Source organism: Echeneis naucrates, chromosome 15 (assembly GCF_900963305.1).
Source record: "Echeneis naucrates chromosome 15, fEcheNa1.1, whole genome shotgun sequence".
Taxonomy (NCBI): Eukaryota; Metazoa; Chordata; class Actinopteri; order Carangiformes; family Echeneidae; genus Echeneis; species Echeneis naucrates.
In genome coordinates, this window is record NC_042525.1 from 4,135,846 (window position 1) to 4,153,664 (window position 17,819).

General features: G+C 43.6%; 1 protein-coding gene across 2 annotated transcripts; it reads right to left on the reverse strand.

The window, feature by feature from the left end:
• Positions 1 to 943: 943 nt before the first annotated feature.
• heatr5b (HEAT repeat containing 5B) lies at positions 944 to 17,742 on the reverse strand. Of its 2 annotated transcripts, none has more exons than XM_029521245.1 (36): positions 17,708 to 17,742; positions 17,070 to 17,241; positions 16,775 to 16,986; positions 16,274 to 16,382; positions 16,019 to 16,168; positions 15,349 to 15,520; positions 15,103 to 15,260; positions 14,755 to 15,004; positions 12,642 to 12,797; positions 11,973 to 12,223; positions 11,738 to 11,849; positions 11,501 to 11,653; positions 11,311 to 11,410; positions 11,060 to 11,169; positions 10,814 to 10,977; positions 10,491 to 10,666; positions 10,213 to 10,318; positions 9,938 to 10,128; positions 9,575 to 9,734; positions 9,147 to 9,336; positions 8,768 to 8,937; positions 8,535 to 8,676; positions 8,245 to 8,424; positions 7,853 to 8,107; positions 6,892 to 7,073; positions 6,741 to 6,809; positions 5,759 to 5,938; positions 5,430 to 5,670; positions 4,915 to 5,151; positions 4,614 to 4,741; positions 4,191 to 4,335; positions 3,714 to 3,986; positions 3,124 to 3,348; positions 2,862 to 3,013; positions 2,538 to 2,751; positions 944 to 2,075 (listed from the first exon to the last, which is right to left on the reverse strand). In XM_029521245.1, exons 2-36 carry the CDS (start codon positions 17,193 to 17,195, stop codon positions 1,768 to 1,770), a joined length of 6,147 nt encoding a protein of 2,048 aa, XP_029377105.1. In that variant the 5' UTR covers positions 17,196 to 17,241; positions 17,708 to 17,742; the 3' UTR covers positions 944 to 1,767. The 2 variants fall into 2 exon arrangements, with proteins under 2 accessions (XP_029377105.1, XP_029377104.1); XM_029521244.1 differs by having other exon boundaries at positions 14,710 to 15,004.
• Positions 17,743 to 17,819: the final 77 nt, after the last annotated feature.

Here is a 17,819-nt window from a genome sequence, read left to right on the forward strand (position 1 = left end):
GACCCCTCCTCACCAGACTGGACACCCCCACAGACTAGAGACCAGACCAGACCCCTCCTCACCAGACCGGACGCCCCCACAGACTAGAGACCAGACCGGACCCCCCCACAGACTAGAGACCAGACCGGACCCCTCCACAGACTAGAGACCAGACCGGACGCCCCCACAGACTAGAGACCAGACCGGACCCCCCCTCAGACTAGAGACCAGACCGGACCCCCCCTCAGACTAGAGACCAGACCGGACCCCTCCACAGACTAGAGACCAGACCGGACCCCCCCTCAGAGTAGAGACCAGACCGGACCCCTCCACAGACTAGAGACCAGACCGGACGCCCCCACAGACTAGAGACCAGACCGGACCCCCCCTCAGACTAGAGACCAGACCGGACCCCTCCACACACTAGAGACCAGACCGGACCCCCCCTCAGACTAGAGACCAGACCGGACCCCTCCACAGACTAGAGACCAGACCGGACCCCCCCTCAGACTAGAGACCAGACCGGACCCCTCCACAGACTAGAGACCAGACCGGACCGGACCCCTCCACAGACTAGAGACCAGACCGGACCCCTCCACAGACTAGAGACCAGACCGGACCCCTCCACAGACTAGAGACCAGACCGGACCCCTCCACAGACTAGAGACCAGACCGGACCCCTCCACAGACTGGTTCTTGTAGGGCTTCTTTCACTGAAGGTATTTTTGAGCTATAAACATGTCTGTAGCAGAATCACATCAGTGTGTTGTATAATGACAATAAAGCTACTTTCCTTTCCTGTATTTCCTGAGGTTTTTTTTTGTACTTTTACTTAAGCAATATTTTGACAAAGCTACTTGTATTGCACTGGAGTAATATTTTACAAGGAGTATCTGTACTTTTACTCAAGTAGTGAAGTTGTGTGCTCTGTCCACCTCTGAACAAATGTGAAACCACTTAAAAGTGTGGTCAAAGTAACTTTATTCACTTTTCAATGAAATGAGATCAGAATATGACATTGGGCTATTTCAAAAACTCATGCCAATTTGTGACACTTGAGCTAATATACATATCAATGGGTCAGATCCAATAAGCAAGACATCTATTTGTATGATATGTAATACACACATTCAGGTTTTTCATAAAATCTCATTTTGGTCAAAACTAATTTCACAGGTTCATTTTAGAACATGTGGTGGGAATGTTTACAATACAATTTCAGGGTAAAAGACACATTGAAAACAATCAAGAAGAAAGAAAGGAGGAAAGCAGGCAGCCAGCAGTAAGACTTAGCAGACACTAAGGTCATGTACTAAACCAGATCCATTGAACAAATGCATGATTGGAATAAAAAAAAATTCTGCATCCATAGTGATCCAAATTTACAGAGGAAAAATGGCACAATTAACACCAGATTTTGGTTAGCAGGGGGATGATGACCAGACAAAAAGAAGATAAGATTAAAGTCAGGAAAGAAAAATAAGAATGTGAATTGTGTCCCTTTGTACATGTGCATCGTCTTAAAATAACATTCCTACAGATTTTAAAGTGAGTATTTTTAAGTGAACATTCAAAGGTTTTTCAATAATTACATAATTGCCTTCATGACTTCAAAACGAGTTTACATTCATATAAAATAAAGATGAGATGTAGAATAAATAAATACATTTAAGAAGATGCAATTTTCACATGGTATGCGTAATTTGCTGACAGAAAACACAACAAACCCTGCAAAAAGAGACCACTTTAAATTGGGCTGTCAGAGTGTACAGTGCCTTTTCAGAGTGTTCAGAAGAAGTTTGTCTTGAGTTTTATGGTTGGTGCAGCTTGCACAGTTGGCTGAGCTTGTCTGGCTGCAGCTTTAGCTTTGCTGCTGGCCTGGTTGGCCCGTATAGCAGATTCCAGACGGGTTTTAAGCTCAGGTGCTGCACCAATTACTATCTTGAAGGCGGCTGGATAGAGGGGACCAATCCGCATTAAGTTCTGCAGGGCAAAATCATGCAGGCCTTTGGAGACTTGGGGCGCAGAGGAGATGGCATTTTCACCCAAAAGGTAGGAGATGAGAGTTGGTACAAGGAGAGCCAGCAACTGCACCCCTGGAAAACACACAAAGACAACTGACATTAGAAAAGAGTGAGGTGAACAGAACTGAGGGCACAAATCTAACCCAATGTTCCTAAACCAGATACATGAGGGACCCATCTAAGAGACACAGTGGTTACTGAATTGTCAAACCATAAACTTGTATAGGACAATTTGAGTAAGTATGCAGTGCTACTGTCTTTATGAGGGTAATAAAAGTAAGTTGAAATGGCAGAAAAAAAGATATCAAACTTTTTGAAATGATAATGCATAATATCTTACATGTAAGGCAACATAGTGTGATCAATATAGACAATGAACCAGTGCAGGGATTGTAAATGTAGTATTTAACGCATTATTGTTCTGATCTTTGACAGCACACAATCAAAGCTAATGAGCTACACTTTAAGAGACCTACTTTAACGGAGGCAAACACATACAGTGCTTTAGAGGTCCACAGGCAGAGGCACACTTACGGTTCTGCTCTTCACCCATGCTAACCAGATTTTCCAGGACCCTGATGCCTTCCTGAACAGCCTGCAACTCTGCAGCAGTTCCTGGCCGCTTGCGCTCCACTGCCTTCAGCTTCTCCACCATGAGGGGAGCCAGAGCGTGGATGTACGGGGTAGACAGGGCACGGCTGGAGTGCTGAAACACCGACAGCAGCAGCTGATAACACCGGGCCTGAACCTGTGGTAAAAAGAACGAAATCACACACTTCAGAACATACATCTGAGTACCCTAACCCAGTTACACCGAGAATGATAGCGTAACTCTGATTCATATACATTGGTGCTTACCCCTGGATCACTAGAGTTCAGGCCGTTTTTGAAGCGCTCCATACAGCCCTTCTGCAGGACTGTTACGCCTACAAGTTCACTGCTGGCAGACAGCAGGAAGAGCGTAATTGCTGTCAGCATACTGACCTCATCCGTGTCTGGCCTGGACTCATCTACAGAAATGCACAAACAAAACAAGCATAGTGTCAGTGTTCAATGAAACAAAACTTTTCTTCTTCTTCTTGTCAGCTCTCCAGTGAAATATCCAGTTGCATTTGCTCACCTGGCTGTGAGTACTCAAGCACAGATGCCAGGCTGCTTCTCACGAGCCCTGTCCACTGTGTCTGATTGCTCTCTGCCCGCGCCAGAGGGGAGGTGATGATGGTCTTGATGCCCTGCAGGGCAGCTGACACAGGCAGAGGCACTGAGTTGTCAGAAGTCTTAAGAGCAGTTTCCCTCAACACCCCAGTGATTAGGAAGAGCACCGTAGGTAAGATAGTCATGCTTCCTGTAAATGAGGAATCAAAAAAAAAAAAAAGAAAGAAAACCTGTGAGACTTGGGCTATCATTTCACACTGAAAACCACATTTCTATGCAAATAATATTCATACTCTCACGCTTAATCTCATACAAATGCATATAGCAGTTCATAATACCATCAGAGACCAGGCTTTTTAGTTAGACACACAAATCTGAACAGTGCAGAGCAGGAAGTCAAATTTCTCAAAAAATGATCAAAGCAGACTTTGTACTAATATTTAGGGTATTGTGATCGTGCAGAAAAAATGACAAGGGAATTAATCTCTTTTATGTGTGTTTGTTGCATATTTCCCATAGTGTGAGCATGTTGTTGCAGTTTGCCCAGGGCCTCACCAGCAGGAGAGCAGAGCGAGGGCAGCTCTGCCAAGATGGAAACTGTGTTTGCCACCAGGCGAGCGCTTTCTTCGGGCAGTCGCTGAGGCCTGAGTGGCACATGGCTGGGTGACTCCTTCACACGTGTATTAAGCTGCGGTAAGTGGCGGACCAGGATAAACACAAGCAGCTCCATTGCTGCAAACACTAGAGATTTTCCAGGGACGAGCTCCCCCGTGTCTCCTCCTTCCCCTTGGATGGACTGAGAGTCTTTTTCACCTTCTTCCTCTTTACCTGAGTGAAATAAGAATATAACGTTTTACTATTTACTCTAATATGAACAAAAAAAAACAAAAAACAAAACCACACAAACCCCAACCTCACTTTATACTAACACCCCTTTGTTTAGTCAAGTCATTGAGTCTTATGAACGAAACAAAACAGCACAGTGAAATTCAGAATGTAACAGTATATCATGTAGAATGTAAAATTGCTGACCCTTGCTGGTCCTCCGTCTTTGTAGATGGTCCTGTGCAGCCCTGATTGTCTCCTGCACAACAGCAGTGACCTGGAGCTGGACAGCCGGAGGGTCCCGGGTCAACAGCAGCCTGTGGAGTACGTTAAGGAGCTCCACTGCCAACAGCTACAAACAAAATAACAATTACAGCAATGACACTGTGAGAATGTAAACACATTATAACCTTCATTTCCAGGATAAGGTTTACAATTTGTAGGACATTGTTTTCAAGTGCAAACTTAAACAGCTTCCAAAATCCAAATCAGTAAGTTTTATTTAAGTATATATGAAGATTTTAGATTTTTAAAAGTAGGAATGCAGTGTGTGATGTCAAACACAGTTAAAAAAAAAAAAAAATCTAATCGAATGTCTTGTGTGATTTTTGTACTCTGACTTGACCGTACCTGGTCCTCTGCGATGTGAGTCTTAGCACAAGGACATTCTAGCAAAGTGCAGAGTGCCCGCAAGCAGGACATCACATGTTCAATGGGCTCCTCGGGCCGAGGGAAGCAAAGAAACTCTATGCTGACACCTGAGAGAGTGAACATAAAAAAGCACTTAGCAGGCTTCTTTCTTTAAATGTTCTCTTCTGCTAACAGCCTCAGTTACTCAAAGTCTGAGCATAGTAGTTGTTCTTTCTGAGCATACAGTAGCAAAATACTGTTATTGCTCTGCACCACAACTGACGGCTGTGTGTCTCTTTACCCAGCATTAGATGCATCCTGTCTTTTACTGACTCCTCAAAGGTTTTTATGGTGGAGGGGGATCCTTGCGGGAGAGAAGGGACTTTGGAGGGAGCTGATGAAGCTTCTTCTTTTTCTTCATCAGCTCCAAACCCGGTGCTGCTCAGCCAAAGGGCCACAGCATGTAGGACAGGAGCCCAAGAGCTTCGGTAGTGGAGCCTTGCTGTGTCTATAGTTTCAGGAGTATAAAAAGCTCCACCTGAATGCACAAAAAGACACAATAGCAAGAAAATACTTTTACAAATCTAATGTTAATGTGTGCTTGAAAATAATCCAGGACATATTTTAAGTAGTTATCAGGAGAGTATACTCTAGAATTTAATAGGACCTCAAATAGAACAGAGGACCAGTGCTCGGTGTGGGATAGGTGTCAAATGGCCCAACAAGATTTGAAAACCCAGACATTAAATACAACAAGGAAAAGAATTGTTAATTAAATATATTTAAGTATGGAGTCTGCAAAAGTGTGTCTTGTACCTTCAGAGGGCAGCTGACTGGAGAACTCTGCAGGCAGAGTTAGCAGAGCGTAATCTCGGAGCATGGCCAGCCACAAGCGGCTCAGCGAGGGCAGCTCTGGCTGAACCAATGTAATGAGACTGTCTGGTGGAAGCACATCAGCACCCAGATCATCTTCATCCTCATCCTCCTCTCCACTTCGGAGCGGCTTAGCAGGCTTGGACTCTGCCTCTTTCTTGATCTTCATCGCTACCACGTACACCTGAGAAAGAAAGCCGGTGGGTGTAGTCACAATTCACTGCATTGTAACAAACACATGACGGTGCCCTGGTCAGCGTCTTCAGTCTCACCTCAGCCCATGCCTTCAGCACAGCCAGTTTCTCCATCGTTGTGGCACTCTCACTGTACAGCTGGCTGGATGAACCCTTCCCAGCCTGAACCTTGTCCAGCGATGACACAAGCAGGTTGTGGACTCGTCGCAGGTCATTGAGGTCACTCACTACACCACTACCAATCCACGTACTACACACCTGTAGTCACATGAACGTGCCAAGCTATTACATTATTATATAACTTATTGACTTGAAGACCTTCAACTGCCTCTCTTCCATTTCTTGAGAAAAATTAAAACCCTACATTACATAACAGATCACTCAAGGTTGATGAGCCATCTTATATGCCATTAAGAGAGGGGGTGGAGGTGTCAAGGAGCAATAATTAATAAAAAAAAAAAAAAGAAAAAAGGAAGAATTGAACCACGCATATATAAGATTACCGGCTTTTGAGAGGTACAGCTACTCAAGTGTCAGATGGGCATGAGCTGGACACAGTCTATAGTGGATGTCTTGTGACTCTATGTGATGAAAATATTCTTTTTATTGGATGTGTTGTCTTTTAACACCTTGAGGATAGAAAGCATTCTAGCATTCTCTTGAGAAAAGAGAAACCCTGAGATCACACTTTTGGCCATTACATGGATCAGGCATAGTATCATAGGGCACAAACTCCCAGTCAGAGGCATGAAGGGAAATGTCAAATGTTTTTAATAATACTGCTGACAGGGATATTTGTTGCTCTCCCCTTATACTCAGTCAGACAAGGCAAAAATTTAATACAGCAGGGATATAAGGGGTAAATGATTCACTGTACGGGGCTAATTAACTGTTACTGCAGTCACATTGCCACAAAGGTGCCTCACACCATCAATGTATTTGGATATATGCAAAGGGAGCTTGTTCCTCTGCATGTTGTAGCACAAACAAAGCTATAAGCATCTCTGTGTTTCTACAGTGCACATTTCAGAAAATCTTCCTCGACATGTTTGTGTCTTACCTGACAGGCTTTAGCTGTTATGTCAGACGGTGTATCAGGTGAAAATGCTGGTCTGAGGGCAGCTCCGACCTAAAAGCATACATGAAAACGTCACTGGCTGTGCCATTATCTGTTTTGTGGCATGATATAATTTGATGTGCTCTTGACTCACATTGGCCTGGTATTGTTCGAGGATAACGTGCCCTGGGAACTCGGGCTCTGGTACAGATGCAAACTTTTTAATGATGTCCTCCAGGGCCTGCAGGCCAGCCATCCTCAGCTGGTTACTATGATCTGTTGCCGCCATGAAGGCCATCCGGATGAGATCAGACAAATGAAGAACCAACAGATCCCCTGGATAGCAAAAGGACACAAATAAGTAAATTGTGTGAGGAATAGCAAATCATAAGTCATTATAAGGATCGCAACATGAGTGAGGAGACACATTAGGACATCAGAAAACAGAATTCATGACAGATACAACAGATGTTCTACCCTCATCATATCTCACAACAGATGTTGTATCTGCACAAACTGTAACTGTCATGAAAAAAATCCTCAAAAAAGGTACAATTATTGCCTCCCCCAAGGTGTCTGTGTTTGGTTCCTCTGGTAAGAATGATGAACTGAAGATTAAATTGGGCGCATCAACTCACTTTTCAGAGAGTGCTTGCACTGAATTGAAAGAAACTGGATATCGACCTTGAGGCTGAGATTTAATTGAGTTTTAGCTGAAGAGCACCTTTCAGAGGATTAGTTGGACACACCAACCTGCAGACCAACCATCCCCTCTATCTCAGTCACTAAATTTGGCTGAGCTGCTTGCAAAACTGCAAAATCAGTACCTGTGCTCTCACTGTCTAGACAGTAAAATGCTTCCTTATTTCCATTGAGCTTATATAAATACTAGCTTTTTTATCTTCACCATGAAAAATCTCTTCCTCTATTGCTGATTCATATCTAGCTCGGGTGTAACTTTACATAAAACCACATGAATGAGCTTCTCCTGTAGCTGATAGTAGACCTGACTTGGGTTTACAAAAAGATATATTGTATGAATGAAACCAAAAAATTTACATTAACTTGACAAAGATCACAGAACTGTGAGATACTCTACTCTTGCAGCATGGTACCTTTAGGGTTTTTGACTTGTGCAGAGCGGGCTGCTGCCAGGTCAAAGTGCGTTTTGTCTGCATTCTCACACAGGAGGATGATGCGGCACAAGCAGTCAGCAGCGAAGACCCGCGTCACCCAGCGGGGAGCCACAGAAGGCTTAGACTTGTCATCCTCGCCCAGGCCTGTGAACATGGTGTCGTCGTCCATCTCGTCTTTTTTCTCTGAGTCCTCCTCATCCTTTTCCACCTCAAATGTAACAGCTCCTCCTACATCTGTAAGAGAAGATGCACTACAGTTGGATGGGCTCTCATGGCCTCGACTTATCTCCTCCGGCGTGTGCGTCTTCCTTTGTTTTCTGTTTTAGCTGTAATTTCCTCATGTGCCATATTTTGCTGTTTTGTAGATTTACCTGTAGTTGCTGCCAGCACATCTTTGCAGAGTTTCAGCCAATGAGAAAGTTTTTCCACAGCTAGAGATGACAGCATGTGGCCCAGAGTATCATGGATATCAGAACATAACTTCCTGTCAGTCTCACGGTCCAGCATGCCAAACAGAACACCCTCTAGACCGGTCTCTGTGATGTTCAGATCTGAGCCAAGGTCAAAGAAAACAGCAACAAAATAAATTACAATGTCTCACAAAAAACAACAGAAAACAACTGTACAGAATCCTTTTGTCTATCTCATGATTTGGACTCACTGATTGTAGTGTTGCTGTCTCCTGCTCTCTTCGCCAGGCTCATGGCATACTCACAGACTTCTGCAGCCTCTCTCTGGGCGAGTTGCCTCAGGCAGGCTACGGCAGCACGGCGCAGCAACAAGTGCGAGCTGCACAGATGCACCTGCAGGGAATCCACAGTATGTCACAAAATTGTGATGAAAGTTAAGACAAACTATAAGTCGCAAATTTGTAGCTTGAAGCTCATTTCTTACACAGAGACAAGGCACCAGGCTGGAAAGGTTGACATGGCGTGGAGCGAACATGTGTAGCTGCTGCAGGCATGAAATGGCAGCTGCCTGCACAAGGGAGTCAGAGTGGTCCTGCATTATGGCACAACCAACCAGACATGATGACCGGATAGTGGAGATAGTGGCTCCATTTCCTAGCAACACAGATAAGGAGGACAGACAAAAAAGAGACAGCAATGTCAGCAGTTAGAGGATGCACAGTATGTCATTTCTGCTTCAGTTGTCTTTAGCGGGTTGCATTGCCATCTGCTGGCCGGGAAAAGATGTTTTCAGGTTAAAATAGTTTTAAAACAAACAGTAATCAAATGAGAAAAATCAAAGCAACAAAGGAAATTTGTGTTACCCTGTAACTCTGGTCCCACTGTGGTGATAAGAGCTCCCAGGCAACGGCCCAAACACTGGTGCACCTCCGTGTGAGATGGAGGCACAGTGAGGAGGAGAGTGAGCACCAAGGACAGTGTAGGCTCCACATAGCCTCTGTACATGGGACCACTGGAATCCACAATCAGAGCCAGAGAGTGTAGCGCCCATGTCTACAAGAAATATCTGAATTAGTAACATGTTAAGCATGAACCTAGTGTGTTTTTATTTTTTTTACAAAGTATAGAAATGAAGTGCAAAATAAAATAAAACATTGTGGTAAATCAAATTACAATTCAGTTCAGACAGACGTGACTAAATGACAAAAAGATTATTCAAGCCCTGCTATTATTACTCAACAGGAGGTGAATTCTAATATACAGCATATTTCTCCTGAGTAATGCACTGTACCTGAACCTCATGAGAGGATCCATCCTGGGCCAGAGCCAATAGGATGCTGACACTAGTCTTTAAGTGCTGGCCTGAGCCAATGCCTCCAACATATCGATGCAGACAGCCAAGAGCCAGTGAATGGCCTGTCCTTGAAACAACATCACGGGCTGATTTCAGTCTGGAAATAAAGAAGGATATAGATCATGTGGATAAAGCCAAAGAACAATGATTGATGACTGAAACTATTATATTTGTAAAAACATTTTGACCCCCAATAACATATTGTAAAAATTGCTTCTTTTGTCTGTATCTGATTATAATAAGGGAGAGCAGGTTGAGTCTGTAACAGAAGAAGTACTGATAAAAATATTAAAGGCTTACTTGTCAAAGCTGGTCTGTGCCATTCTAGCGATGAAAGTAGCCTCTCCCACCACCTGAGCCATCCTGCCCAGGGCCTCCCCAGCAGCACAACGCAGGATTGGATTAGGATTGTCCAACGCTCCCATCACCAGAGCCAATGCTGACTTACGGACCTCCTCTGGACCCAGAGTGCTTTTGTTCTCGGCTAAGCCCTTCAGTCAGACAGGAAGAAATTAAGTCTCCTTGTATATATCATCTGGCTACTGTCATGAGAGGGTATGAAACATGTTTCTCACCTTGAGGGCACTAAGCACTGCAGTAAAAATGTTCAGTTGGACTGCCTGCTGTCGAACCCCTTTAGCCTGCTTAATACACTCTGCAAAGTGGTCGAGCATCTGTAGCCTGCATTATGTACAAATCGGGTAAAATTTATTATAAACAAGCATGCCACAGAGATTGGTAGTGCATCAGGAAGAAAAGAAATTTTGAAAAATAAATAATACAAAATGTTAGCACGTTGCAAATAACAACACACACAAAAACAACTTTGAAAAATCTCAAATAAACTTCTCACCTGTGTTTGAAAGAGACATGGGGGAACACCACACCAAACAGAGCCACAGAGGCATCAATGACAGACACGCCCAAAGGCAGAGGGCCGGGGATTGCCTCGCCTACGGGGACACGCAGGTAGATGGAAGAGGGATCGTGCTCCAGCGCTCCGCTGCCAGACGCACTGTTGGGCTGCAACTTTTTGGGAAGAGTAATGCAGTAATATTAACATCCAAGAAAATCTGCCAACAATGGCGAAGAATCAGAAATCAGAAAATAATCAGGATTTCTGTCATGATTATTACAGCCAAAAGAATCTACATTCATTCAGAGGTTTTTACTAACCTGATCCTCGATGGATTTGTGGTCAGTCTCTTGTAGCCAAGAACCCATGAGCACACTATCGTCATAGTGACAGAGAGAGCGCAGCAAAGAGGTGGTGGTGTTTGCCGAGTTGTCTGTCAAAGTGAACTCTGCCACCAGCTCCCTCAGAAGGGCATTGAAGCTGCCTACACAAGAAGATTGAAGGGTTTCAAACACCTAACAGTTTATATGTGTTCTTTGAAATAAACAATGAAGTTCCTCTGTTACCTTCATAGGTTTTGGGAGGAAGGAGAGCCAAAATGTCATACAGCCTCAGCCTCACCATCGCCGCACTTGCTTTCAGGTGAGCGCCATGGACCTTAGTGATGGCAGGGACACTGAGGAGAAACATGGCAATCTTTAGAAAGCAGACAAAGAACGGCAGAAAACACTTTTTCAAAAGGCAAAATTGAAAATCCCACAACAGCTTCAAGTTTTTTATCTTCCGCACACAATCATGTCTCAAAACCATTACTCACTGAGACATCATGGTCATGGCACATTCAATGGGAGTCATCAGTCTACGGATCACATCTTCTGTGAGCAGCTCAGGACAGTGGGCCACAAAGCTACGCATGGCTAGGGGACAAAAGAGCAGCAGAGTTTGTCTGAATTGCGTCTGCGGACATTACAGAGCATGTGAAGTTAAATGGAAAGATGTTTTTTTACCACACAGCGCTCCAGCTCGGCCCTCCAAGGTGACCTGCCAGGTGAAGGAGTCTCCTCTGGCCTTTTCCGCCTCCAACTCCTTTTGGGAACGAGGAAACACGTTCCTCCACAGCAACAACATTTTGGGTAAGTGATAGCGCACAAGGGAGGGACCTGGTCAAAGAAACAATTCAGTGACCATCAGTGCAAGAAGTTATTGTTGACAGATCAAAACCAAGCAATATTTGGGAGCCGCACCCAGAGTCATGAGAGCCCCCAACAGAAGCCATCCAGCCTGTGTGCGCTGTAGAGACAGTCGACTATTCTGCGCTGCTGTCCGCAGGAGATCTTCAGCTATACTCACTACCAACTACGAGAAAACAACATAAACCAGTCAGTGTGGGAGTTGGTGGCCTAACTGAAAGAAACACACTCCAGAACACCCATAAGAATGAATCAGTTATTTGTCTGCGTGGCATTAAATATTGCTCACCTTGCCCTTGGAATGAGGAATACCCAACGGGCACTGGTGTACACCTCCCAGAAGAGCAGCCATCGCAAAGCTGTAGCCGCTCACAGCTTCAGGTGAACTCTTCAGGTTGTTTATTCTCTCTGCGCAGCGGTCCAGGAGCGGGGTTAGCTGATACGGCAGGGCCACGGCAACACAGCGCAGGCACCACGCTGCGGCCAGGCGAGCAGCCATGCTTGGGTGCAGCAGGACTGAAGTCACAGTCTCGAGAAGACCTGCGTGATTAAGTTTCGGAATTTAACCTGTCCAACTGAGGTTTGATCTCAGTTAATAAAAGTTTCACCCATTGATTTGTTTGTAATTGGGCCACACCATCTTGTTTTGTTTTGTTTTTTTTCTTCCAAACCGGGGGGGGGGGGGACATATTTGGAAGAGAAGATGGAGTTAAGGAGGAGTTAGAGTTGGTTCTGCTCTGTACTAAATCCTGTAAGTCTGTCAATCACACAGTAGCAACACCCCAGTGCATACCCTGCTTTATGGGACCCACCATTAAAAAAAAATACTTGAAAAATAAACATCATAGTTTATTTATGAACACCTGACACTAGAGACCATAAAAATGTTACTGTCAGAATGCAGGTTTAAGCCACCAGAGACTTCAGATGCAGCTATTTCATATTTTAAGTGTCTCACCTATAGAAGGCTCCTGGATGAGCGGTGAAGCTGTGGCACTCAGGCTCTGAACTAAACTGCCCAGCTCTTTCAGTGCACACACCATAACATGTTGACTGGCAGAGACGTCAGCTGCCCCTGCCTTGTTCTCTCCACTGATATCATTCACAACTGCCTCTGGAAGAACAGGAAAGAGAGAAACAAACAAGAGTAAAATTCAGTTGAACAGGAGTAAATAGCATGGTCCAATCCAATTTGGTGACAAACTATTAATGAGATCATATGTCATTGCTAAGTTTCATACGTTTAAAATATTAATGTATTATTTCATTGATTATTTGGAATTTGTGCAGCACTGATGTATAAGGTGGCCAGAAATTAATAGTAACATATATTTGATGAATAATACATCGAAAAGAAAAAAACATGGGAATGAAATTATAATTTCCCAGAACGATAAAATTAGTAAACTTTGAATTTTAATTACATCACTGGACGACCACATTAGATCATACACTGCTGTCACATATGCTCAATCTACAAACAACTACATCTATTTTAAAATACAGAAGAGGACATTGCCAGCCAAAGGTTTTAGACCATCTTCATTTTTCCATCTGTTCTTTAAATTTACATAATATGCTGTACTATTGTTTTTGAAATTAATGTGGGAGCAAATACATAGCTGTGAATTTTAAAAAGAGGGAATCTTCTCACTGAACTAAAAATTATGTACACTTTTTAATTATCTCGCAGTAGAACAGTAGAACTTTCTTCACTACCTACCTGTAGGATGAACCCTAACCCATCAACTAAGCTTTGTCTTCCTTTGTTACTTCCCATTTTATGCCTGAAGGAATTTTTTTCAGTTAAGCTACTTTCTTAACCCATGAAAACGCTTATTTTCTATTAAATTTACTTTTTTTTTTCTTTTTTTGAATGACCCAAACTGAAAAATGTAGGTGGAAAAACTCTCGACTGGTAGTTTATGCATCAAAAACCCAGAACTCTGAGGATTTGTAAACACAAAAATGTGCACAGGTTAATAAAACTGCTGATAAGGCCGCATGGTAGCCTTTACCAAGGGAAATCCTCAGAGCTCAAGCCAAGCCAAGACAGATCACACATAGGGAAAAGGAGGACTAAAATGGCTTTAGGAAGAGAAGCTGCTTCTACAACTGTGGCAGTCGTGTGTTTTGGTATAAAGGCAACTGACTGAGGGGAGCATACTGTACGACATCCCTCTTCCATCATGGCTCCATTAAAACACGTCACAGAGGTTTTCATTTCAAAAAGCCTCACAGATCCTGCTGGATGGAAAAGCTACGAGGTGCAGCGAGTGCACCGTGAACAATGAAGTACCCAGGACCACGGCTTTAGAGACAGCAACATTCAACATCTACTTCAAAGTCTCGCTTAATATCCACGAGAGCAAAAGAATGTGGGTTTAACATGATTTATGATTACTTAAAGGTTGCAAAGCAAATCAGAGTAAGAATCATCCCTTTTGAATGAGAAAAAGGTGATTATAGTATGATTGATGTGTTGTTGTGGAGCAGAAAACTTAAAAATAAAGGTGGGCAAACATAAAGAGTAAGTGTCATTCCTTGCTGTGGGCGGTGAGATGGGGCGGTGGCTTCTTCCTATTATGTGTCTGTAAATAAAGAGGCACATGCAGTTTTTCTGCTGGCGTCAGCCACATGTCAACAGTCAGAAAGAGCTATGTTGTCAGGCTCCTTAGGGATTGTAATGCAATAACAAAATGTGAATTCACAAGCAAACTGCCATGATGGCTACGCAATAATGGAAGGATGAGTAACTCAAATGCTGAGCTGTCAAAGGTGTAATGTTCCTGACATGATGATGCTGGCTGTGGTTAAAAATGTGATGGAAGAAAAGATTGATCCAAAACAAGCAAGAGCAGGAAGCAAAGAAGAAAGCAGAAACAGGGAAAGCCCTCTCTGAAAAAAGGCAAAAAAACAAAACAAACAAAACCCATATCCATATAAAGCACAAGCGCAAACCATGCAAGAGTTGGAGGGACTAAATAAAGGGTGAGTTAAAGTGATAATAATGGATGAGTACTTACTCTGCAGTGCTCTGAACCGTGATATTTCCCCCCCATCCTCCTTACCCACAGCCCTCATTTGTTTGCTGATGGCTTGGCAGATTTCTTTGCCGGCTGCAATTTGTGCTTTCTCTCCAAGTAAGCCCCCCAGGGTTGCACGAAGCATGAAGGAGACGCAGCGGCGTGAGTACACAGCCTCAACATGAGTCTGCGTAGCCCGCGGGTGAGACACCAGGTCCAAAACGTGGGACAAGAATGTGGCGAAGTTGCGCTCCAGCCACTGACCTCCAAGTGTAGTCACAAACACAACATAAGCCTGAGGAGGATGAAGAAAGATTAAAAGTGAAGTGATTGAATTGCATGATGCAGATCTAGATTTTATTTCTTTTTTCCATTTCTGAGAAGCCAGCTCACCTGTGTGACGCCCACCCGCACCTCCCTGCTGACAGAGCCTCCTCCCTTTAACATCTCCCCTCCGCTCTTCAGGAAGCCAGATCCACCACGCAGGAATCCAGTGGCCATTAGCTCCAGCACCTCTTCCAGAGTGGCCCGCTTCACATTCTGTCGCATCACTGAGGAAAACGGAATTGAGATCATGATGCATGGCATTGATATAGTCTACCTAATGAATGAAAGACACAAATCAACTCTTTAACCTACCAGCTGCTTGTTTGGGCATCAAAGCAGTAGCCATGACTGTTCCCAGCAGTTTGGCCACTGCTACTCGAACGCCGTAGTTGGAGCCTTCCAGAGCCTTAAAACACAACGTCGCTATGTTCTCCAGTTCTGTGGTCCACATGAACACTGCCTCATTCTGCAGCTCTAACAGGCACTGATTGGGGGAAGAGAATCAATTAGGGTACATCTGTGAGTTACGTTATGTATATAGCGAAAACACCTCTTGTGTTTTGTGTTTCAATGTGGTACAAAAAGCTGCCATTTGACCACAAATAATATGCTTAAATTCACAAAAGATACACATTCGGATTGATGGTGAGTTCTTACACTTCATATCATTACAATATACAGGATACACAACTTATTTCATATATGTAAAATTGGTGTCATGTTGGTTTCAACAGGAAATTGTCTTAGCACAACACTTCCGGGTTTGGTCAATTTAAATGAGACAGCACAAACATACAATTCAAGTCAAAGATATTTTTGTGCTCCTTTGGTGTCAACAAACTACTTAAATAAAATTCTTCCGTGCAATGTTTGTGTTTAAAAGAAAACTTCAGAGAAACCCACTGTTGGTTCTGCAAGAACTTTCACAAAACTTCACTCCTACTAAATTGAACTTATTAAATCAACATTTTCTGGGACCGACCTTTGCTACCATACAGCGTACAGCCATGGACCTGTCTGTGAGAAGAGAGCGGGCATTCTTGTAGATGTCTCTGTGACATGAAGCTGCAGCCCCACCAAGTCCACTGAGCACCTTCTGCAAACTGAGGAGAATCTCTCCTCTGCCTTGGGACTAGATTAAAAAAGTAAAGGTGAAAATAAGAGGATCAAAATAAAATTCAACATCATACATCCCAGACAGGACAGTGGAAAACCTAAAAATGTCGCGCATTACTACCTCTGCACTCTTTAATGCCTTCAAAAGGTTATTAATTGTGTCTGGAAAGGAGCTTCCCAGCATCCTCCCCATCTTGTCATAAAAAGCTCCAACACATGCCACTGCAGCTCTGGAAGAAAAGTCACAGCATTCGTTAAAACAATTGCTGATCACTTCAAATTATTATATGAAAAATGTTCAAAGCTGAAACCTCAAAGCTCTAAACACATTATCCTCTTTATTTCAACACTACAGGGGTATCTGGGGCTGACAGTCATGCTGCTTCAACAACTCAAAAACAGCATAACATCTGTTCATGGAACCTTAATCTCCCTTTTAAGCATGAAATGTCCATCTGCAGATTAACATTTGAATTAACCCTGATACCATGTGTACAGTGTATGGTTGGCACTCTGAAAAAATTACCATCCTATGTCTAAACACAAATACACACATACTATCTACAAATTAACACAAAGGCAGTGTATTAAAAAACATAGTCGGGATCACATGGGATCTTACAGTTTCGTTGGCAAGTATGCAGGCGTGTCATCTTTGCTTTTGATGATATCATTGCATTTATCCAAAGTCTGGAAAACTGTGAAGGTATCACCGATGCTGTAGAGGGTGGCGAGGTTTTTAGCCAGTAGTTTTCTTGTCGGTGGTCCAGGAGCACTGCTGATCAGCCCAGTCAGCTGCTCCACCAGCTTCTTCTGCTTCTCCTTCACATCGACCTGCCGGCCAAACACAAGACATTATTCATGAAAAATACTCAAAAATCGAAGGCAAAAAAAAAAAAAAAAAAGAGCTCAGTCACCTTATTTGCAGCCACAAGCACTTTATCCAAGAAGCGTAGCCACTCAAAGATGAAGACAGGCCGCTTTGCTTCAGTGATCTGGGCCAAAGCATCTTCGTTGAGCAGCAGACTGTGAGCCAGCTCCATGGCGAGGACCTTTTGACACAATGCTCCACAGCCTCCCCTCTGCAGTCTTATATTAGGAGTTCACAGTCAGTAGTCATGTCTAATATTTACCCCTTCGGCTAGCATCACAACACCACCAGACTTTATGAAGCTCTATAAACACTAGCCGCCCTCACGATGGTTATTTTGAGTTCAGAGCAAATGAATTGGTCATTACAAAGCTGTCACTGTTTTATATATTATCATCCCCGATCTTATTTGCCGTTTAAGGTCTAACAGACGACAGTGTTAAAGCTCAGTGGCGTTAAGTCTTTGCTGTTGTGTTGTTGACAGCTTCCCCTTTCCAGCTGTTGATAGGCAAGCTAGTTAGCAACCCAAGCTAGCTGCTTCCTACGAGAAACAAGCTGAACTCCGGCTACAAACTCAGACCAAGACTGAGCGTCAGCTTTGTGTGGTCATAGTTTAAAAACATTTACATGTTCAAAACAAAAACACCCTCGCTGATTATGGGATATAAGTCGCCAAACTGCTACCTGTGTCTCGGTATCCCAGGATGAATGACGACGAGTATCGGTGGTGTCGCGTTGAAGTTGTTCCGGTATGTCTGAAAACGATTGAAAAGTCATCAGAATATCCTCTTTCTAA

What these genes read in the sequence shown, in the direction of transcription:
- heatr5b (XM_029521244.1), bottom strand. Translation starts at nt 17,195, where the DNA reads ATGGAGCTGGCTCACAGTCTGCTGCTCAACGAAGATGCTTTGGCCCAG. An exon ending in TTCCTCATTCCAAGGGCAAG is followed by an intron (nt 11,850 to 11,972) that starts GTGAGCAATATT and finishes GTTTTCTCGTAG; the next exon opens with TTGGTAGTGAGTATAGCTGA. An exon ending in AGACAGCAACACTACAATCA is followed by an intron (nt 8,425 to 8,534) that starts GTGAGTCCAAAT and finishes ACCTTGGCTCAG; the next exon opens with ATCTGAACATCACAGAGACC.